The sequence below is a fragment of the Aptenodytes patagonicus genome, chromosome 1 (genome assembly GCF_965638725.1).
Source record: "Aptenodytes patagonicus chromosome 1, bAptPat1.pri.cur, whole genome shotgun sequence".
Classification (NCBI taxonomy): Eukaryota; Metazoa; Chordata; class Aves; order Sphenisciformes; family Spheniscidae; genus Aptenodytes; species Aptenodytes patagonicus.
This window is the reverse complement of record NC_134949.1, coordinates 103,562,300-103,584,442: the sequence shown is the minus strand read 5'-3', so window position 1 is coordinate 103,584,442 and position 22,143 is coordinate 103,562,300. Positions and strand designations below refer to the sequence as shown.

At 42.5% G+C, this 22,143-nt stretch overlaps 1 protein-coding gene across 1 annotated transcript; it reads right to left on the bottom strand.

Moving 5' to 3' along the window:
- Positions 1-5,997: 5,997 nt before the first annotated feature.
- On the bottom strand, positions 5,998-13,171 carry GPA33 (glycoprotein A33). The gene is made up of 8 exons (XM_076335508.1): positions 13,126-13,171; positions 12,955-13,008; positions 12,175-12,326; positions 11,043-11,253; positions 9,764-9,922; positions 7,398-7,511; positions 6,747-6,870; positions 5,998-6,079 (listed from the first exon to the last, which is right to left on the bottom strand). The coding sequence occupies exons 1-8, from the start codon at positions 13,169-13,171 to the stop codon at positions 5,998-6,000; spliced, it is 942 nt and encodes a 313-aa protein (XP_076191623.1).
- Between the last annotated feature and the right edge of the window lie 8,972 nt (positions 13,172-22,143).

Sequence of the window (22,143 nt, the reverse complement as noted above, 5' to 3'; positions counted from 1 at the left end):
TGGTGTGCTGAACGTCAGATTCTTCTGAATAAAAATTTGCGTTGGATGAGTGAAAACCTGTATTCAAGGAAGTCCTGTCTGTATTTCCTTGCAAAATAGCAGTGGTTTTCTGTTCTGATATCTTTTAAAAAGCCTACATATTTAATACAGAGGGACTGTGCTTTTTGACCTGTTAGTTGAATTAAAAAGTGCTAATCCTTTCCCCTAGCAAGAATTTCAAACTTTCCCCAAAAGTTAAGTGACTCAAGTATATATGTGAAACTGAGCTTTTAATTTCTGGTTGATAGATAGAGGTATATGCAGCTGACTGCAAAGGCTTCAACATCTTTCCATTTGGCAGAGTAAATGTACTGTAGTGGGGCAGGGGAATAACAAGTTTGTTATCTAGTTTCTGCTCTCTTGATGTCTTCTGCAGAAGACATTATCATCCCTCACTTCCACACTAGAATGAGCTGCCAGTTAATTTTTATTGCAATGATTCAGGAAAATGAAGAAATCGGCAAACACTTTTATTAGTCTAACCCTGTATTATCTCTGTTCCCTCACTTTTCCTTGGCTCTGTCTTAGAAGCTCCCACAAGCTTCTCTAATTACCATTTTCAAATAATTCCCCTCACTCCCTAGTGAACAGGTGAAAGGCAGGAGAGAGAAGTTCCAAATTCCTTTGTGTTGGGCTATAATAAATTTAGTACTAGTTCCAACGCATCCAGAATTAATCTTGACGGTTTGCTCATCGTACCGTGAACTTCTTCAGATAGAAGACTGCCTCAGTGTCTTTCCTGGAACAGATGATACAAATAAATAGAAAAGTAGTGCTGTTACTCTAGCAACAAGAATTGTGAGATAATTAACTCTTGTCTGTCTGATCAGTTCTGAATTGTGCACTGTACTGAATCTTGTAATAAGCAGTGGCAGTGCCAGCATTTGTGTCTGTGTAATACTGGAAATACTTCTCAAAAATCTGAGAAGAGTGAGGAAGGCAGTGAGAGCAGACCTTGGGGGTTATGCGGAAAATGGGTAGGGGTGGAATCCCTGGGGGGCAGCTCTGAAGAATAAAGGAGTTCATTAAGGTTAGCAGTTCATTAAGAACAGTGTCTTCCAAATGCAAGAACAGTCCAGGAGTGCAGGTAGGTCTATCAGGAGACTGTCTTGCCTTTACAGGGAACTCATGGCTGCACCCTAGTCCTACTGCAGTATATGGGAGGTAGAAGCAGGTGTGGGGTACAAAGGAAGAATCCACAAACACTGGCCAGGCATGTAGGAATGGTTTTTTGGAAAGCCAAAGCTCACCTGGAGTTGATGCTTGCAAGGGATCAAGGTCAACAAGAAGAGCTTTTATGACTTTGTTAGCAGTAAAAGACCGAACAAGGAAAAAGTGGTCCTGTTGCTGAATGGTGTGAGGGATTTAATAACATGGCTGGAGTAACACAGATAAGGCTGAGGTGCTCAGTACCTTCTTTGTTTCAGTCTTTACTAATAAGGTCTCTCAGATCTCTATACTCAAGAAGGGTTCAGGGAGGAGAACAGCAACAGCGGATGAAGATTGAGTCAGGGATCAGCTGGGAGATCTTCACCCATACAAGTCCATAGGGCCAGATGGGCTGTACCTGAGGATGCTGAGAAAACTGCCTGATACCTTTGCAAGGCTGTTCTCTTACCTTTGAAAGGTCGCAGAGAGCATGGAAAGTCCACTACAATGGAAAGCAAATATTGCACCCATCTGCCAAGAGGATGATCTAGGAAACCATAGCCTGCTCAGCTCCACTGGCCTCCTTGGAAAAACTGTGGAGTGAGTCCTCTTGGAACATGTTTTTGGGTACATGAAGGAGAAGAGGGGGACTGGGAACAGTCAGTGTGGATTTGCCAAGGCTAAATCATGCCTGACCAACCTGAATGCTTTCCATGATAGGTTTGTGAATAAAGGGAGAGCAGTAGTGGTCATTTACCTTGGCTTTAGCAAGGCTTTCAATATGGTCTCTCACAGTAAGCTTGTATCCAAGTTGGTATGTTACAGTCTAAATGGGTGGACAACCAGATGGGTAAAAATCTGGTCATACTCTATGTGGAGGCCAGTAACAAGTTGGGGTACTGGAGGAGTCTGTACTATGGCCTGTTTAGTGTCTTTAGTAGTGACCTGGAGGAGGTGGGGGAGTTCACTCTTGCCTGCAGAAAACACCAAATTGGAGAGACCAGCTGATACGCTCGAGGGCAGGACTGCCATACAGAGGGACCTAAACAGGCTGGAGGGGTGGGCTAACAGGAACCTTATGAAATGCAGCAAAGTCCTAGGAAGGAAGAACCCCTTGCAACAGTACAGCCAGGACTGGCAGGAGAGCAACTCTGCTGAGAAGAAAGCCCAAAACTAAGAAGGGAACAAAAAAAAAGGGAATTTGGAAGGTGAAATAGGAAAAAGGGTGTTGATGAGAATACTTGCCTTGCAGGGTGTATCAGAGGACTGGGAAACCTGACTCCTCCTTATCTCCATGCTTCTCCTGCGTTGTGGTGATCTGTGTCTCCAGTCAGGTCATTTAACTTTTGTTTCATCATTCTGTCACTCATAAATAATAGCGATTTGCTTGCAACATTCAGTAGACCTTTGAGTTCCTTGGATGAAAAGTGCCTAGATGGGAATAACTCTTAAAAGCTAAGTGACTGATACTAGGAACAAATAACGAACGTTTTTTTCCCCAGTAAGCTGTATATTATATTATAACCAAGTAAAAATGTTAATGTGAATGGAAAAAATTAAAGCTGGGAAGTGAAGGAGCAGTGTACTGGGAAGATGGTCCTCCCCTTTAAACACAAGAGGGAAATGTAGTGTAGTCCTGGTTAACGTAATTGCTTTGAGCAGTGCAGGGTGAGCCAATTTTTCAAATTGCGTGCAAGATTTCTGTCCTGCTTACTTTTCGTTGGGTTGCTAGACTGATGAAGTGGACTTCTTTGCTTCCTTCGTATGCTTCATTATAGAGTAAATGGCCTGTTGCGGGTTGCTGAGGTAGGGTCAGAAGGAAAAATGGCTAATTCTTAAATATCCTCTTGGTATGCTTGCTAAAACAAATCTTGCTAAGTAACGATGTATCAAAATCTTACTGTGGTTGTTAGCCCACTTGGGGTAACAGATCTCAGCAGTCCTGCAGATGGGAAAATGGTTTGGTGAGGGCTTAAATCCTTGTATTCTGGTTCTTCCTGATCATGCACAGATAAAGCTTATATGTGCATATTCTTCCATGTGAAAGTTGAACGTAACTAAGCAGTAATTTACTATAAACTGTGTAAAGGGTAGAGTAGGAATTTACTTTTCTGCCTGGTCATTCATTTTCTGCCTACTTCCCGCCTTTTGAAGGAAGTGAGTATTGAAGTTGGGTATACATACATTAATTCTTTGGAATCAGTTAAGTATTGCTAGCTTTCCTCATCTTCCCCCTAAATATGTTAGTGCTTCTTTAATTTTGTTTAAAGTTGTGGGTATAATACAGGCTCTTGAAGTTATTCCTGCTTCAAAAGACATACAAGACATACAAGTAATTAATTCAGTCACAGGAAAACCTTGGAGTAAGCTAGGAATTTGAATATGTGTATTTCTGGCTGACTGAGTTTTAACAAATTGGTTGAGGAAAAACACATGTAGCATTCTGATAAATACACAACTTCAAAAATGTTAGTCGTCTGAAAAAAGAAAGAAATTATAAGCAGCAGTGAAATATCTCAGCCGTCTCTCTACGTGCTATCACTTAGTTTATTTCCCAGTGTAGAACTGAGCTTAGCATTGCAGAATGTAAGTAGTTCTGCTGTAATGGTTGTCAAGTTTGACTTTCTTGCTTTTTCCCTGCTAGTTCTTATGGAACCTGCTTACAGAGAATTGAATTCCTGTTTTGGAGGGTCATTATGTAATCTCTTCTGTATTTTGTGGCTGGTTTCTTCAGATAACTTAATGCAGATTTGCTAATCTACATTTTTCTTTATGGTTAAAATGACCAATGTGCAAATGTTACTTCAAGACTTCAGCTGACAAACAGCAATTAAGCTTCACATATCCTAAGAGTGAAGAGTATGGTATAGGTAACACAGTGTTAAAATGGTTTAGAGGCCAGAGCCAGCTTCTGGCCATAAATACTTCTGATAATTGTCAAGTCCTTTTGCCTGTCTTTCCAGTTAAGATCCTTGATGAGAATCCACACTATTATCCCTCAGCAGAAGCCCTCTTCAGCCGCAGGGTATAGGTGTTTGTGAGGGAACGAGGAGTGCTAACTAATGTCTGTAACGTTTATAAAAGAAATAGCTTTTGTTTCACAGTAAAAACTTGTTACAATGCTGATTAGGTAATTCATACTATACTTGCTTGTTACAAAAGAGAATAAAATACATATCATCAGCTCTGTTTCTGAGCTATGCACCTCATTTTTTATCTGCCTTCAGCTTCTGTGTGCAAAATTCTTTTTTAGTCATCCATTTTTGCAATGTTTTGTCATGCATCTAAACTAAGCAGGGGAATAGGTCCTCAGAATGTCTTGCTGAGTTGCATTTCAGGTTGTTCATTGCCAGAGAGATTCGGGTTTGTATGTACTTTGTAAAGAACTCTGGTTGTTGGTCTTTGCGGTTGTTATTAGTACAAATGAATAATTATATTTGAAGTACCATGTAAAACAAAGGCAGCCAGAAAGCAAGCCAGAATAACAATTTCTGGTAGTCTGATTTGCATAGTTCAAAATCTAGAAAATGCTGCCCATGTGTAGGAGGATTGCTGGTTCTTCTTTAAAGTTATGTTTTAGATTTTTGTTACAGATATAAAAGTAACTACTTGGGGGTAAAGGGTATGTGGGAGGCATTGCAGTGAGTTTCTGAAACTCCTGAAGTCAAAGATGCAATAGAGAGCTTTGAAAGGATAAATATTGTAGTGTAAGTAATTTATTGAACATGTCTTTTTTAAAAACCAACAAACAGCTTTTAATTAGTTTTAATACCATATTGACAGTCTTTTGGACAAAGACAGTCCATTCTCTTCCAAAGATAAGATACTAGTGATGGGAGTTCTCTCCACATTTGCAGGTTTTGCACATACAGTGCTTCTGATTAAATTGTTACAATTTTGAATAAAAAGGTACTTTTCCTCCTTTTTTTCTTTTTTTTTCTTCTTTTTATTAAAGATGTACTTTCCATGTACATGTTCTCACACTAACATTTTTTCAGAAGCAGCAACAGGAGCAATGGACTATTTCTGCCTTGCCCATGCAACAGTCAGGAGGAAAGGATAACGTAATGAAAATTAGTATTTAGGAACTCTCTGAGCTGGAATGCATAAGTTCAGGCATCTGACAATATATAGGCTACTATACTGTTTCTAGATCTTATCAGCTGCCAATTACAAATCCATCTAACTTCTTACCTTATCCATTCCATTATTGTTGTTCCAAACAGGAGACTTTCATTCGCCATCTGTGAATTTTTTCCATATTTTTATTTGTATGTGCATGTATAATATATACAGAGAACACATTTAATAAAATGTCCTTAAAAATCAGCTTGCTTTGGTCTGCATAAAATAATATCTATATTGGACAATGCTGTAAGCTGTGACATTTGCATAACACCATAAACAAGACCACCCTTCCTCAATGACTTGCAGTTGGTGACCTTGAAACCTTCTATGGATCTGGGGATACAGCAGCAACTCTGTTCTCCAAAGAGACCTGACTGGCTTCTTTTTTCAGAAAGTAGGAAGTCTAGAAGACTGGTTCTTTTTGGATGACTGGGTGAAACAGAGCTTCACATGCATTTTTCTGCTATGAGGTTATGTATTAGTACTCATTGTATGTTAAGCATTTCTTTCCAGGGAGACAAGGATATTCTCTCCCAGAACTTGAAGGCAGAGCCATTAGCTTTCATGTTACTATGCCAAAAAAACCTTCTTGCAGTAAGAAAGAGGGATTGATTTCTTTTCTGCAGTGGTGTCTGTGCCTCAGCAAATCCTGAAGATGGCATTGGCCTCCTGCTTCTTTCTTCATTCATCTTCAACATCATCCTCTGCTCTCTGATTCCTTGTAGGTGTCTCCTTGAAGGGTTCATTTCTATCTTCTCGCTCCCTAAAACATTGTTCAGGAGTAGAGATATTAATTAAAACCAGCTAGAAATTCTACTGAAGAGGTTTTGTGTTAGAATGGTTTTAGACCGCTCTAAGCTGACCTGGAAGTGTACCAAACTGAACTCCATAAATTAAGTCTTGCTGGTGATGCAAGAGGTGCATGAGCTACTTTTTTTTCCATAGCATGTATGTAGAGAAAGGGTGACTGGTCTATCTTTTCTCATCCCACTTTTCTTCCAATGATCTGTTTCCATCATGAGAATAAACAAAAGGTTTCTATCCTGGAGCGATAATTCTGAATACAGAGCCTCATGGTGTTTTAGGCTAGCAAGGACAGAAACAGGTATAGGGACTCGGGGAAATGAGAAACAGTCTGGGTTTTGCTTATCAAGTAGCTGTGCGTGCTTGACTGACTTAGGCTTGCTAATTCAGTTCCAAGGTTTAAATGTTTGGGTTCTACCCCAGAGACTACAAAGGTGTCTGGTAATACTGGGCATATTCCGTGAGAAGAGATGGGAGCCACTAGGGTAGAAACTGAAAAGAGAAAGCAGTGCACGCTTTCCTTGATTTCTTTTTTCTCCTGTGCTTTCCACCCCCTATGTTGGTGCTGGAGAGAGAACATGAACCCTTCATATGTTCCATTCACTTCTCTAGAGAAAGGTACTTACGTCATCTCATAGTCCTTGTCCTTGTCAGCCCGACAGCAGCAGCAATAGGCTAAAATACCAATAACTATAATTGCAGCAACAGCTCCACCAATGATGCCAGCGTAAAGAGCTATGTTCATGGATGCTAAGCAGGAAGAAAAGAATTACCCCTTTGCAGTGAGAATGATATCAAATGCAATCAGCACAATCACTGGACTTCAGATCTCACCACCAGATGTCAGCTCTCACTACCAGATCCAGACTGGATGGAAGCCACAATTATTTGACTACAGCAACTAGAGTTAATTCTGTACTGGGTAGCTGATAAGTCTGCAGGAGCAACTAGATAGATAGTGATAGGGAGGAGCTCCTGGATCTGAACAACTGCTGTACTTTGTCGACACAGTTTAGTTTCAGGCTTTGGGGGCTCAGGCCTGTCTCACTCTACACGTTTTTTTGTCATCTGTGAACTAACCCTATGCGTTAGTGAGTGCTCTATGAGCATGTAAACCAATGCAGAGAATCTGTCTTAAAGGTAAAAAAAGTGTGCTATTTTTTTGAAAGAAAGCAGAATTTTATACTTCTGTCTGCATTGCCTCCATTAATCCTTTGCTGCTTAGCTAGGGTACTTTCTCTGGTACTGCTCTTCTAGTAAGCAACCCCGTCTCTTACGTGGCACAACACTGACTGTCATGTTGCAGAATTCCTTTCCCACAACGTTTGTTGAAGTGCAGATGTAAAAGCCAGAGGTATCCGCCGAGATGTTCTTCAGAGTTATTTGTTCCCCTGTTGCAAAACACAAATCCAGTCCAAAAAAGAAAAGAATTAAAGCAGGGAAGGAAGCGGGGACAGCAGCCCTTCAATTCTAGCCCAGGATAGTGGGAGTGATGAGAGGTTATTAAAGCTGATGGATTGCTCCGACTTGCTCAGGAGCTGCTATGCTAGTCCCTAGGTTTTAGTGTGATTTGTGGGAGGACAAACGGAAGTGTGCTGTTTTGATTACAGGGAACGTGTGGCATTTGAACATTCCTTTTAGAAAGAAAATTGTAGGTGGAGGGTAAAGAAGTATGTGTGCTTAGTGAAAGCTTTTTTTGCATTGGATTTTGCTGGGAAATATAAGCTGGCCCAAACTGGCATCTGGCTGTGAGAACCGGCCTTCTGATGAGTTAACTTGTAAAACAACACAAAGCTCTTCAATCCTCCAGCTCTTAGGGTTTCAGATCTGAATTGTTTAGCAGTGGGGAAATAGCTTTCTAGTCCTGGAGAGGCCATGTAGGCTGTGAAAATAAGTGAAGGAAAAGAAGTGCAGTGACATGGCATTGCTATGACAGCAATGTTTCCTGTCCAACCCAACAGAGCTCAGAACCATATACTAAAGCTTAGCTCTGTCTGCTCAAGCAGTCAGTTTTTGTTTGTTACATCTCCAGCTGACATTTGTATGTGTAGTCCATGCTTTTTGCCTGTGACCTACTGAGAAAGGTCCAGATTCCTGCTCTAAAAGCAAAAGGCTCTGAATACTTTTCAGTGACTTTCCTGTTTTATTTTCCCTGTGATCTCACTTCTTTCCAGTCCACTCGTGGGACTGGGATTCTGTTTAGTCTTTGCTGACGCCTACCGCCAGACAGTAAAAGAGCATGCTTGCTTTTTTTTTTTTTTCAGTCTCTACGTACTGTCCGTGCTTACTTCACTTTTTTTTTTTTCAGTGTGATGTTTATAGCTGTCAGAGTTGCGGTGTATTACTGGACTGTAAATCCTCCTATAATAAATCAAAAGTACTTGACCGGTGAGTCAAACTGGGAAAAATGCGGGTCAGATGCTATCAGTTTTGGAGTGGCTCCTAAGGGGATTCTGCAAACCCTGCAGCACTGGGACTTGATTAGCACAGAAAGAAATTGCTTGTAGCGACAGCAGGGCGTCCAGCCAGCTTGGGGCAGAAGGGGACAGTCGGCACACTACTTGGACATCGGTGCTCTGATGAAAACAGAAATGAGGTGGAAATGGATCAGAAGAGACTCCTGTCCCAGGGAAGAACAAGGTGACGCAGAAGCAGCCGGCAGCTGCTGCTGTAAGACGACAAATCCCGGTATGTTCAGGGCTGTGCGTGATGCGTTGGCACCACTTAGTGGCCAGTGAGATGAATAAGGTTTGTGTCCCTGGTGACATTTCGTCTTTTGCATAATTTATGCAAGAATCGGCGAGTAAGTGTTGACTATCCTATCGAGTCTGATCATATTTAGTTTACCTCCTTAGCGATGCTACAATAACTTAAACCAAAATGGGTAGGTTCAGATACTCAGTCTTTCTGAAGCTGAACATACCAGATTTATTCCTTTAAACCTATTGTTTAAAGGAATAAATCTGAGTCCTCTGTCACTACTACACTTCAAAGACTACTAAACCCTCATTTCTGTGTGAATAGTTCTATGAAAGGTCCTGTCATGGAAATTTAGTTCTTTTTGTTTTCTTCAGATTCTGACTTAAAATGAAAGCAAATAAAATATCGGGGCCTGTGTGGCAGTCCTAAAGAACCAGAAGCCTCTTTTATGCTCAAAGCAGGAATGGTGTAACTCTCTGATACCAACTTCCTCTAGGTGAGGAGTCATCTCTGGAAGGAAAGTAGCTTCCAGAGCCAACTTTTGTTTGCCTTCACCACAGAAAGTGACCTGGTCTTTGTCGAGCGAGCTGGTATGTAAAGACACACCAGTTAGAAACCTCAATGTTATTCCTCGTGTTATGCTCCCCTTATGCCCAGCAATTGAGAAGTAATTATTTCTGGCTGCTTCCAGAGTGAGCCAGCTTTCTCACCACGTGAGAGCTGAAGTGAAAATCTTACTGACCATTGTTACTCCAGGTAACAGTCCTTTTCCCCCTGCTAAGTTACTTGTGAGTGTGTCTGGTATCAAAAGGACAACTTTTCAAAATCCTGGTCAGAGAACTTCCTAGAAAAAGCCTTAAGTGTGTTTTTGTATTTCCATTTCAAAATATTTCCAACCCTGATCTACACAGAGCTCAAAGACTTGTCTTTGAATTTCCCATACCTTCTGTTGTTTGTAGTACACGGGGCTCATTTTGTACATTGAAGCTTTGCCAGGTATATCTGGGCTTTGGGGAGCCCTCATGAGAAATGCAGGTCAGATTGATTGTCTGTCCATATTCTGCTGTCCCCAAAATCTTGCATTCTGGATTGGATGGTGCAACTGAAGGAAGAAAAAAGGAAGGAATTTTATTAATCAGAAGTAGTTTTTTGTTTTAACCCATCTCCTGCACCCGTGGTTTTTATTCTTGCTAAACAGAGGCTGGTCTTTCACCTACTACTTTCTTCTCAAAGGAACTGGAGTGAACTTGTCTGTAATTTGTTTCTCCCTTCTTGGCACTGGTCAGCCAAGAAGGAATTGTAAGATGCTTTTTGAGATATGTCTAATAGTGTTGGGTGTTGTGTTTAACCCAGCAGGCAGCTAAACACCACACAGCCGTTTGCTCACTCCCCCCACCAGTGAGATGGGTGAGAGAATCGTGAAAAAAAAAGTAAAATTCGTGGGTTGAGATAAAGACAGTTTAATAGGATAGAAAAGGAAGGGAAAATAATAATAATAATAATGATAAAAGAATATACAAAGCAAGTGATGCACAATGCAATTGCTCACCACCCGCCAACTGATGCCCAGCCAGTTCCTGAGCAGTGGTCACCCCTCTCCCGGCCAACTCCCCCCAGTTTCTATACTGAGCATGACGTCACATGGTATGGGATATCCCTGTGGCCAGTTTGGGTCAGCTGTCCTGGCTGTGCCCCCTCCCAGCTTCTTGTGCACCTCCAGCCTTCTCGGTCGGTAGAGCATGGGAAGCTGAAAAGTCCTTGACTAGTGTAAGCACTACTTAGCAACAACTAAAACATCCGTATGTTATCAACATTATTCTCATGCTAAATCCAACACACAGCACTGTACCAGCTACTAGGAAGGAAATTAACTCTATCCCAGCCAAAACCAGGGCATTCGGTAACTCTTCCTTTGATAACTGGCGTATGACAAGCTACAGGGGGAATGAGGAATACCCTGTAATGAGGCAAGGGTTATTAGGAAAGTGAACTATACAACCCTAAAGACTATTTTCTACAGTCAGGTATCTAAGGGAGTTGGGTGCTCTAAGCTTTCCAACCTACTTCCATAGTAGTAGGAAAAGACCAAAGATGGAATTGTGGATGATGACTTCCTTGAAAGTTTTTTTCTGTTACAAAATCTGTTGTATAAACCAATGTGGATATTAGAGGAAGGACAGTGTTTTATCTAATGGATCTGGTGTTGTCTCCATCATGCTTACCAAGGACTAAAAGAGCCAAGGTTGCAGTCTGCCTGGGGGGGTCATTCCGTAGACGAACGGTGCACGCATATGTCCCATTGTCTTCCATGGTCACTGCATTGATGGTGATACTGATGTCCCCTTTGTTTACATCACCACTAAACTGTATACGGTTTTCATAGCCCTTGCCATACTGTACAAGTCCATCAAAATACCTAGTGACAGCATCATCCTGATAGAGAGGGAGGGAAAATGGTCAATCTTAGTTTCTTCTGTGTGAGTCTACAACCTAACTCAATGGATTAGCCCACTCTTAAGAGAAGAGCAGCTTGGAAAAGAGGGCCTTAAGCTGCCCCAGTTTGCCAAAGAGCCAAGAAAAACATAGACATTCAAAAGTGTCTGGGTTTCTGCCTGGAATCCCCTTCTCCCACCTTATCTGAAGTCAGAGACAACTGATTTCTTTTGCTGGGGCTTATTCACCTTTCCTCTCTATGACAGGACACTGTGAGACTTGTCTGAGATCCACATGTCAATCAAATTCCCCTATGATTACACAAATTCCTTTGCTTTCTTCCAGCAAGGATCTTCAGAGAAGAAACCCTTGGCAGTTACTGCAAGGAGATCTCCCAAGGCTGCTTCCTCTCTCACTAACTCCCAAGAAATCAAGGAGAACTTCAGAGGTCTCTTTACCTTCAAATACTCCATGTGAATGTAGGAGACCTCAAGAATATCTCCATGTACTCTTATCACCAACATAAAACTTTTCATATAGTATCAACGATATGTATATATATAAATATATATGTATAATATACTTAAAATATACATATCTTTTTATAAAGTATCTGAGTATTTCACATATGTTAATAGATGTAAACCCACAGTACGTACAGTGATATATCCTCAATACACAGATGCAAGACCAAGAGAGAGAAAAGAGAAGGATGGGGGCTTGCCTAGTATCATGCAATAGATTTGGGATAAATTGCATCTAGAATCAGAGCTTCTGTTTGCATAGTTCTGAGATTAAAGAAAGTCTTGAAGGAATCTTTTTCTTCCAGCACACATTCCCACCCACAGTCCTGCTTCCATCTCTCCTCCCACCCCCCTCTTGGATGCCCTATCATATGTTTCTTTATGCAACTTGATTTACCGCACTATTGATTTTCGTCCAGACAACAACATCTCCTGAGGCAATAGGAGCCTCAGTTTTAAAATGACAGCGGAGAGTAACGTTGTTCCCTCGTGCCACCTGTATTTCCTTGGCAGGTGCTTCCACAGTGAGGGCATAAGCAGTCACCAGAACTAGGAAGAGAATAAATTCTGCAGTCAGCAAAATTAACGACATCTGGATTCCATGTTTTGTCTCTTTGGCTTTCTCACATGCCACAATAATCCCACATCCCCTCTGTCATCCATGACATTCCCCACTGAGCAAGTGATGTATGCCGTGGCTGATTGAGTATAGGAAGCTGCTGCACAGGATGGCTAAGGGCTAAACTCTGCTTTCCGTTCCTCGCTTCCCTCTTCTTTACCTGGATACACATTGCCATGGAGTATATAAAGATGGTTTTTTTTGTTCTGAGCCCTCTTTCAGTGACTGACATCCTTTGACGGTTCTAAATGTACAGAGGGAGGCAGATAAACAGATAATAGAAGTGCATCAGCAGTCTTAAGGATTCAGGCTAAACTAACAAATTGATATTGTGAAATTTCAGGGATCAGGAAAACTGTCAAATAACTTGCCTCAATCCAAGTCCATAGAGAAGTGACATTTTGTGCTAGGGAATCAAAACCTGTTCATGTAATGCCCTGAAAAGAGAAAAACCTAGAAAAGCAAAAAGAACTTGAAAGAAACAAGAGAAGAATAGCTATTCGTTTTTAAAAATGAGTAGGGTAGTAGTCACCTTTCTCCAAGAACTGTAGCTCCTGCCTGTGGAGCACAGGAATAGCCGAGAGTTGAATAAAACAGAAATCCCTTTGTGCCCTGGTGAAGCATACAGGGCGCAGGGTGGGTGTTTCTTGTACGCTGTATTCCATTTGACTTGATGCTTAATTCATCATACACGAGCGTTAGCTAGTGGTGGGTCTTAGTTATTCTCACAATTGGGCTGGAGGTTTACCTCTGCCCTGCCATAGATGACCTTCATGCCTGTGGGAACCTATGTTTAAAAACACCTGCTTTCTCCTTACAGTTTGTGTGGGGTTTTGGGGTTCTTTTTATGGCACCAGACTGACTCATTTGAAAAAAATCTAAGTCTGAAATGAGTTAAAGAGAGTGCAGGGAGGCAAGAAAGGGAGTGCTGCTCAGAGGCACTCCCATGGCAAAGAGGAACACAGTCCAGTAAGGAGGAAAGTGGAGGAGGGCAGAGATGGATGCTTTCCCTGAGAGGGGCACACTGTATGTGGTGGTGAAGGTTTGCTTCTGAGAGAACCAGGCTGAGTCAGTGTTCCCTGGAGAGGATTTGACTGAAAAGTTGCCATCTAGCAAGCTTTGGGTCCTCATTCTGCCATATCTCTATCCAGATTAGATCCATAAGGAAATGTAATGTGTAAGAGAGAGAACAAAGGACATCTAGATTCCACCTTGAGTTGCAAACGGATTGTGAATACCTGCTTTTTTATTCAGGAAGAGACCACAGCCACTTGCATTAGGTCAATAAGAGTATGCCATTGGCAAGTTGAGCACTACCAGATCCTCGACTATAACAGCAGTGAATGACAGTGTCCCTTAGAAAATAACAGCGTAGGGACCCAAAAGGTTTTGTTGTCACTGCGCTAGGAACCTGCTGGTAGCAATTCAGGTACTTGCACAGGGTAACATGGGACAGTTGGCACGGGGATCTGCTCCCCCTTGGGAGAGGCAAAAACTTCTGTAACAGCTTCCTGGATGCAGTCTGTTCTCCATAGCAAATGGTCCTTCAAGTCTCTTCTTAGAAATAGCCTATACTTACAGAACTGCTGCATCTTCCCTCTCTTGAGAGGAGTTTGATGGAAATTTTCACAGCAGCCAGACCTTTCCCTCCCCTGCACCCCTCTTTCCTTGCTGCTGGGCAGGGATGCCCTCCCTTCCACAGCTGTCTTCAGAAGCAGCTTCAGACATTTTCAGCAGGAGTACAAAGACTGCCTTCTGTGTTTGTTAATATCCTGGTAATGACAGGCAGCCAAGTGACCAGAGCAGGATGCTTCGAGTTGAAGTTCCCACCTTTCTGCGTTCCCCATCCCATAACTGAGTTGTTCTATGGTCTTGCACAGTTAAGCGTGCATTTTAGTCTCTTCCTCTGTGACATGGTGGTAGTGGTTTCTGTTCTCTTGGGGATTAATTCATTTACAGCTGCTGACAGCTATGAGGAAGAAACCAGCAGGGCAAAGTATTTCTAGCATGGTTTTATTGCAGCCACTCCCAGGTCTTTCCCTGCTCTGCAGCACCCAGTGCAAGGGCCATGTTTGCGTAGCCCCAGTGCTCTTTCTGACTGTGTTTTTCATCGTGCCCTCTATACGAGAGACATCTATGAAAGCTTTCTCGTTGCCTGTCGTGACTGGATAGAGACGCTTTCCTGCATTTAGGTGAAAAGCACCACCATCTGTACTAGGAGATGGAACAAAACCCATTTCCTGATCCTTTTGTCACTGGGAAACTGCTTCCACCAGGCTGGGGTTCACTGACGGGTCATTAACTCAGCCCTGAGGCAGAGAAGAGACTGCCCAGCCTTAAGGCTTCCCCTCACAAGTGCTTTTCCGTCTTCCAATTGGATGACTCAAATCCTACATGTCTTTAGTGCAGAGTCAGGGAACAGCTGAACGAAACACTGTGTACAAGAGACACAGCCCGTAACAAGCAAGACTGCTTATTTATCTGTTGCTGTCACCCTAATGCCCAACTTCTTCTGATGCTCTCCCATTTTTCACCCATGACATCTCTTTCTGGCTCCCACTCCTCCCTTTGTTAGGGCTTCTTCTGGCTCTCAGGGAAGCTGCACGGTTTCATTCTGGGATGCCATTTACTCACGCCAATTTCCTCCTTCCCCCTTCTCACCACATTTAACTTCTTCACAAAGTCACCAACAGCCTGCTAGTCACAGTCAGCACGTCTAAAAACTGGGGTTTATTCTTCAGAGGTTGGGGGTTTTTTCTGAGAGAAAACAATCTATTGAAAGTATGGCTGAAGGGAGGAGAGGTCCAATTCTGAAAGAACTTCAGAAAAGGAGAGACAGCAAATAGCCATTCTATAGTACTAGAGGGATGGCGTCACCTAGATTTAAGCCTTAGAATTACTTTTTTTTTTTTGTGTTATTAATTAGTATGTCTATAACATTTTAAGAAATTAAGAAAGGTTTTATCTCCCTCTGTTCAACTTAAACATTTGTACTTGTACAAAGGAAGAAGAAAATCAAAGAAGTGACATGTCTACTTTCACATTCCTTACTGAGTAAGTGTTAATCAAAACAAAATGAAGGGCAATTAATGGAGCTGGAAACAATTAGAGGAATATTTTGTTTGCTGAAAAGACTGAGATTCTGATCAAGCAAAATTATTATTGCTGATTTGTCTTGGTAGATTTGGCTAGTGAGAAAAGTAGGAAAAGTAGAAATGTGTTAACTTCACTTTTACAAGGAAATGCTCCAACTTTTAATTCCTCAATACTTTACCTCAGAATTTAGCTGAAATTTAATTCCAAAGTGGGAGAGGGGAAACCTCTCAAATGTGAATTTGCATTAAAAGTAAATATTTTGTTTGTCAGAATGACCATTAGGGGCTTTTCCTTCAGCAAGTACACAGTACCAGTTATTCACACAACTGCAGTGAAAAGCTGTACAGCAGAAGAAGTCAGCCTGTTCCGAGATCCTGATTCAGCTCATTCAGGGCAGCTCTGGCATCCCAACACTGCCCTGCCATGTGCTGTGCAGTTTCTCCACTCTGGTGCAGTGCAGGAATCTACTATACCTTCTCCAAAAATTATTTACAGGCCAGTATTTTAACACTGAATTATTACTATTTGAATCCTGCCCAAACAGGCAAGAAGAGCTTCACCCAACATACATATTCCTGCTCGGAAAAGTTTCCCGCCTATAATTTGGATAGCATGAAAGGTGAGAATAAGGAAAAGGGAGAATGAATACCAATGGTGTTACACAATTTACGTAATGATCATCAAATCATGACCCAAGTCACATTTGTTGCATATGGAGCACATCCACTTTTTCTAATTACGTTAAACTTTGTGAATTTCCTTCTTGTGGGTCTTATTGTTGAAGCGAGGTTTTCAGGATTTTTGGTAAAAAAACCAAGTGATTTCCATGTGCGTAGCTTTGTTTGAAGCTGGAAGAAGGTGTAGGAGCATTGGTACGAGAAGACAAGACAGGTCAAAAAGTAGTGGAACTGAGAAAGCAGGCTCCGCAAGGCAGGATGAGAAAGGGCAAGTCTGTGATGAAGGCCAAGGGTGAGCTGGCTGATTTATATGCGTTAGTAGGGATCGTTGTGCGTCCCCTTGATGTGAATAATATATAGAGATCACAAGCTGTGTTGGAGTACATATTACAGTAGGATTTAAACTTACGGAGATGTACGCTACATGCAGATTTATGTATAAAAGAATAAAACCCAAGGACTTTTCCACTTCCAGCTGAGGAAGTTCCTTCTTCAGATATAAACATTGTATTTAACGGAAGCCATTAAAACTGTTTTTAAAAAATATTTTCCAGCCTCATGAAGAACAGCATTCTTTTCCTGTTTCTAAAACCGTCTTGTGGCTTTAGGAGATGCCTCTGAGTCTGGACATTCAGCACAGAGATGGTAAACACACCTGCCTGATCATAAACATGAAGGAACTTTTACTAAACAAAAAAGAAACACACAAAGTCCATTGGAATACTCGGACTTTGTAGTGCTGTTTCTTTCTACCCAACCCTTGAGGACATAATCAAATTAGTACTCACTTTCATGGAAAACGAACAGCCAAAGTCTTTTCATTGCCATCCTCCTCATCTCTCCTTTGTTTCACCTCAAGGTGCTCTTCCTTGTAATCTCTAGGTGGCTGGGTAAGTAATTGGCTTTAGCTGAAGGGCTGCTTCACAGTGGCATCGCAGGTTCACTTCCTCAGTATCTTTTAAAGTCCTGCTTCTCCAGTCTGCCACTCCCCTCCCCGGGCAGAATGACAAGCCAGATCACCAGTAGGCTTTGACATCGCTTGCTGCTCTCTGCCTAAGGGCAGAGGGGAGACTTCTGAACTCCTTCCCCAGTTGTGAACTTTCTTCCCCAATTAAACTGCCTTTCCCAGTTTCTCCTAACATGCAGGTACATAAAGTAAGAGAAGAGGCAAAGCGAAGGGTGTGGTGACTGGGAGTGTACAATACAACAATTGAAGTCATGCATGGGATGACATATAACTAGAGGAGGATAAGCCTCATTCATCTCAAATATTTATTAAAGGAGCCTAGGGCCAGAGTTAAAAAGGTATTGAAGTGTTTCACAATGCAGGCAGCTGCCCACATCCAGGCTTTAAGGAACTGAGGTGCTTAACTCCACTTACTTTAAATACCTGTAAGAATATGTAATTTATGAGAATTTGATGACTAATGGGTTATCTAAATATAAGCGAGTTGCATCTCAGCCAGGTTCTTAGGCTCTTATGCCTACTGTTCAACTGTCCCAGTGTGTAGCTTGAACAACAGCTGTATGTACCTGTCCTGGTTTTGGCAGGGATAGAGTTAATTTCCTTCCTAGTAGCTGGTACAGTGCTGTGTTTTAGATTTAGGGTGAGAACAAAGTTGATAAGGCACTGATGTTTTAGTTGTTGCTAGGTAGTGCTCACACTAGTCAAGGACTTTTCAGCTTCCCATGCTCTACCGACCGAGAAGGCTGGAGGTGCACAAGAAGCTGGGAGGGGGCACAGCCAGGACAGCTGACCCCAACTGGCCAAAGGGATATTCCATACCGTGTGACGTCATGCTCAGCATATAAAGCTGGGGGAAGAAGAAGGAAGGGGGGGGGAACGTTCGGAGTGATGGCGTTTGTCTTCCCAAGTAACCATTACGCGCGATGGAGCCCTGCTTTCCTGGAGATGGCTGAACACCTGCCTGCCGAAGGGAAGTAGTGAATTAATTCCTTGTGTTGCTTTGCTTGCGTGCGCGGCTTTTGCTTTACCTATTAAACTGTCTTTATCTCAACCCATGAGTTTTCTCACTTTTACCCTTCCGATTCTCTCCCCCATCCCACTGGGGGGGAGTGAGCGAGTGGCTGTGTGGTGCTTAGTTGCTGGCTGAGGTTAAACCACGACAGTCCTTTTTGGCGCCCAACGTGGGGCTCGAAGGGTTTGAGATAATGACAGGTTTGATTGGAATGTGCTGGATCGAATTTATAGCTGTTATTGCTGTTTGGCTATTAATTGTCAGGCTCCTGTGCTTGCCATGGGGCTTGCTTGCCTTACTGTATATTACAGTCTAGTGCTCATTAGCAGCTGCTTTTTGCTTTTGCTGCTTGCTGTACTGCTGATCATCTTACTCTGCTGTGCCTGGGACCATTCTGATAACAGCAATGGCCATGCGCCTGGGCTGGCAGATGGCCAGGGCATCGCTGCTGTTTCTGTGCTGCTGTACTGGACAGGCTGGAATGCCAGTGTGAACTCCAGTCGAAGGGACCGTGACCTGTGGATGAGTCCATGAGGGAGCAGGACACCCTGAAGCGTCTGTGGCTGTGGGTAAGCCCATGCCAGAGCAGGTACATCTCGAAGTGTCTGTGGCCGCAGTTATGTTTGTGCTACAGCAGGTTTACTTCTGAAGGGACTGTGGCTGTGAGTAAGGCCATGCCGGTATATCTCTGAAGGCATTGTGGCCCATGGAGAAGGCCATGCTGGAACAGGTGCATCTCAAAGTGACTGTGGATAAGTCTATGCTGCAGCAGGTGTACCCCTGGAGAGACTGTGGCTCATAGATAAGGCTCCACTTGGAGCAGGTACAACCCTAAGGGACTGCAGTCTGTGGATAAGTCCAAGCTGGAGCAGGGGCAAGGGGAGGAGTTCATTGCAATGTTAAACCCATGGTCTGGTCCAAAGGGACGAGGGGTGGAGATTGTAATGGAAATACCTTTAAATTGTTGTAACCCAGGATTTGAGTTGTGTGTAATAGGAATTAATATAGCAAGAACCACCTGAACCAATGGAGGACAAGCCTTACAAGAAGCAGTGCAAGTGCAGCAGTGACCCGACCTGAGCTGGCTTTGGTGCCCAGTAACTCCAGGCAACAAACCACCTCTCCTGTCCTGAGTGACCACCATCACAGATGGAGCCCAAAGTCACGGACTAAATGAACTCAATGGATATTTCATGGATATTTCTGGACATTTTACAGACATTCCACAAGGGTGGTCCATAGACTAAGGGAATGATATCTGTGTGTTATATCAAAGGATGGAAAGTGGGGCGGGTGGTTAATGAGGTTGTACTGGAAAATATGGGACTTGAGCGGCTGTGTGGTGCTTAGTTGCCGGCTGAGGTTAAACCACAACAGTACCAAAGGTACTTTCTACCTTTCCCCTGAAAAAGGCTGTTAGATAAACCGATCAATGGCTTGTAGCATGCTAGCTACATATCTGTTGAGGCATGCGCAGTGGAAGTCCAGCCACTGCTCACGTATTCTGGATGGGCACTTGGAAAGCACAAATAGCTGCTACTATAATTGATGGAAGAATAAAAGGAGGACTGATGGCAGCTCAGGCAAATATCTGACATTACATTTAATTGAGTGCAGCTGGCTAGCATGCCTTTTAAACTCTTCACTGCCAATAGGCAGCAAGGGATGTCTCCATCTGGGGTAGTCATCTATGCTCTATTTCTAGCCATTTGAGAGACAGTCACTTTTAGGGTGTGAGTGGTCATTTTAGGCATCTTAGATGGGGACTTCATGTCTTCAGGCATCATTTTCAGATGAAATGAATCATAGTCACAATGCAGTGATAATACTGATGAACTCTGTTTTGATTATTGAAGGAGGCTACCTCAAAAGTGGGTGTCTACACTGGAGATACCTGTGTTTAGCCCAGTAAAGTAGATCTGGATCTTAATCTTGTGCTGACCCCATACTTGGATGGTAAGCCTGCCAAAAGCCATGCTAAAGACTGCCTTTTTGTCTATATGGCAGTTGCTGAAAACACCTCCAAGACAATGAATCTTATGAGTGACTGGAAATCCAATCCCTCTGACAGAAAGGAAAATCTATACTTCTGTCCTTGATATGTAACCTCAGTTCTCTTCAAACAAACTGCTAGCACAATGCAAATTAAAGCACATCAGAGTACAGAAACTGTATTCTTTTGCAATCTTCCATACGAGGACAGCCAGTAGAACAATCCATCCTGCTGTATGTGTCTCATCTTTGATAGGCTGCAGGCATTAGGAGATGGCAAGGACCCTGCAAAGAGAGGAGAACCTTTTTCCAAAAACAGCTTGCTAACCTCTAAATGCTAACTACAAATGACTTAAGATGTAAACAAAACTGGAGCAAGGTCAGCAGTCTCCTTTCTCCTCTTTGGAGCCCACAAGAATGAGGTTCCCCACAAGGATGAGGTTCTTAAATTTTTACCTCCTTTAAAGACTTTAAGATCTTTGTGACTTTATCCCACAGCCTCCAGGGAGAGACATGTAGGATCTTTACTCTAGCTTTCACAATTTTGATTGTGCTCCCATTTAATATTTTAACTGAATCTGATGAACAGAGATAGTGACAGAAATGCCATCACTGTACACCATCTGCCCATACTTCCTCTGTTAATTCTCAGTTCTGTACATAACAGCTTTGAGTATTCACCGAAAGAACTTGGTTACAGTCCCTGACAGACACTGTACCAACTTGGTAAGCTTGCTGTTATCCTCTTCACAGAAATAAGACTTTCACTGTCATTTATACAACTTCTCTTCTCCCCAATAATTTCAAAACCCACTTGACTGATTTCAGCTAAATTTGACAGATGAATAGTAATCTTAAAGATGGGAAGTTCCTTTCAGTCTCATAAAAATCAGCAATCCCGATCAGTTGGGATAAGAGAGAAATCTAAATTAATGGTACCTCTTAGGCATTAATCATTGTCTTCCATTCCAAGAATCTGTGGTTGCACAACCGATGCACCTAACCATGGTCTGTCTCATCTCTGGTGCAGCCAGGCAGATAGGGAAATATGGTATAGTGAGAAGTCACAGGGGGCAAGAGCTGATGACTCCCTGAGGGGTGTTTATCGTGCTGGGGCACCTGGACTGCAGGACACACGTCCATTGGAAACCAGGCTTGTTAATCCCACTGCTTGTGGAAATACATGGGGTTTAGTCTGTTTTCTTAACTTCAGCAACTGGCTAGTAAAAAACCCACAATAGAGAGAACTTGCAGAGCTAAGCTGAAAACAGTGCCTATAACAATAGTTCCTCAAATACCTAAAGCAGGTCTGAACTTAGTAACCTTACTGTCTAAGAGATGGTATGTAGATTAAGCACTGCGTGAAACAAATGCACTATTTTCACATAAATTTGTTATTTAACTGTAAAAGTAACAGGGTGCATCCTCTCCAAGCGTATTGGCATGTGTCTTGTTCCACTGTGCTGATCTCATCTCACGGTCCATAACTTGGACAGGCTGCCTTAACTGGTGTCTACGCGGAAATACTGGTGTGGAAACGATTCACTGTGGGACCAGTTTTACCCTGCCTCTATCGGCCACTCAGTTGCATTACAAGTAAATAAGTTGGCACTGAGATTGATAATGTTCTGTTGTTTTGGAGACTTAGCTAAATAAGACTGGTTTCCTAGGTATCATAGCATATCCTTCAACACCCGATACTTACATAAATCTGATATTAAGACACTTGTTTAGATGCACTTTATTTATTGCTTTTGTTAGTTATTTAGGCCTAGATTGGAAAAGGTATTTAGGCACTTATATCCTGTTACTTTTCCCTGACAGTTCTCATTGGGGGCTTCAGGAGCTGTTGATAAAGGCAGGAGGCAAATGTACAGTTTACCTACGAGAAGTTGGTAGAGCTGCCCAAACAGAAAGACTGGGACACCTGGCAGTTTTAAGAGATTTTAATTTTGTTTCTGGGTTGACTTTCTTTCCCTGTCTAGTGTGAGCTGCCAAAACTC

Bases quoted from the DNA above. Each gene is read 5' to 3' on its own strand.
- GPA33 (XM_076335508.1), bottom strand. From the start codon at position 13,171: ATGAAGGTCATCTATGGCAGGGCAGAGGTAAACCTCCAGCCCAATT. The intron at 6,871-7,397 runs GTAAGAGACGGG...CTTCCTGCTTAG, and splicing joins GACAGTCAGTGTTGTGCCAC to CATCCATGAACATAGCTCTT. The intron at 6,080-6,746 runs GTAAGTACCTTT...ACAATGTTTTAG, and splicing joins GACAAGGACTATGAGATGAC to GGAGCGAGAAGATAGAAATG.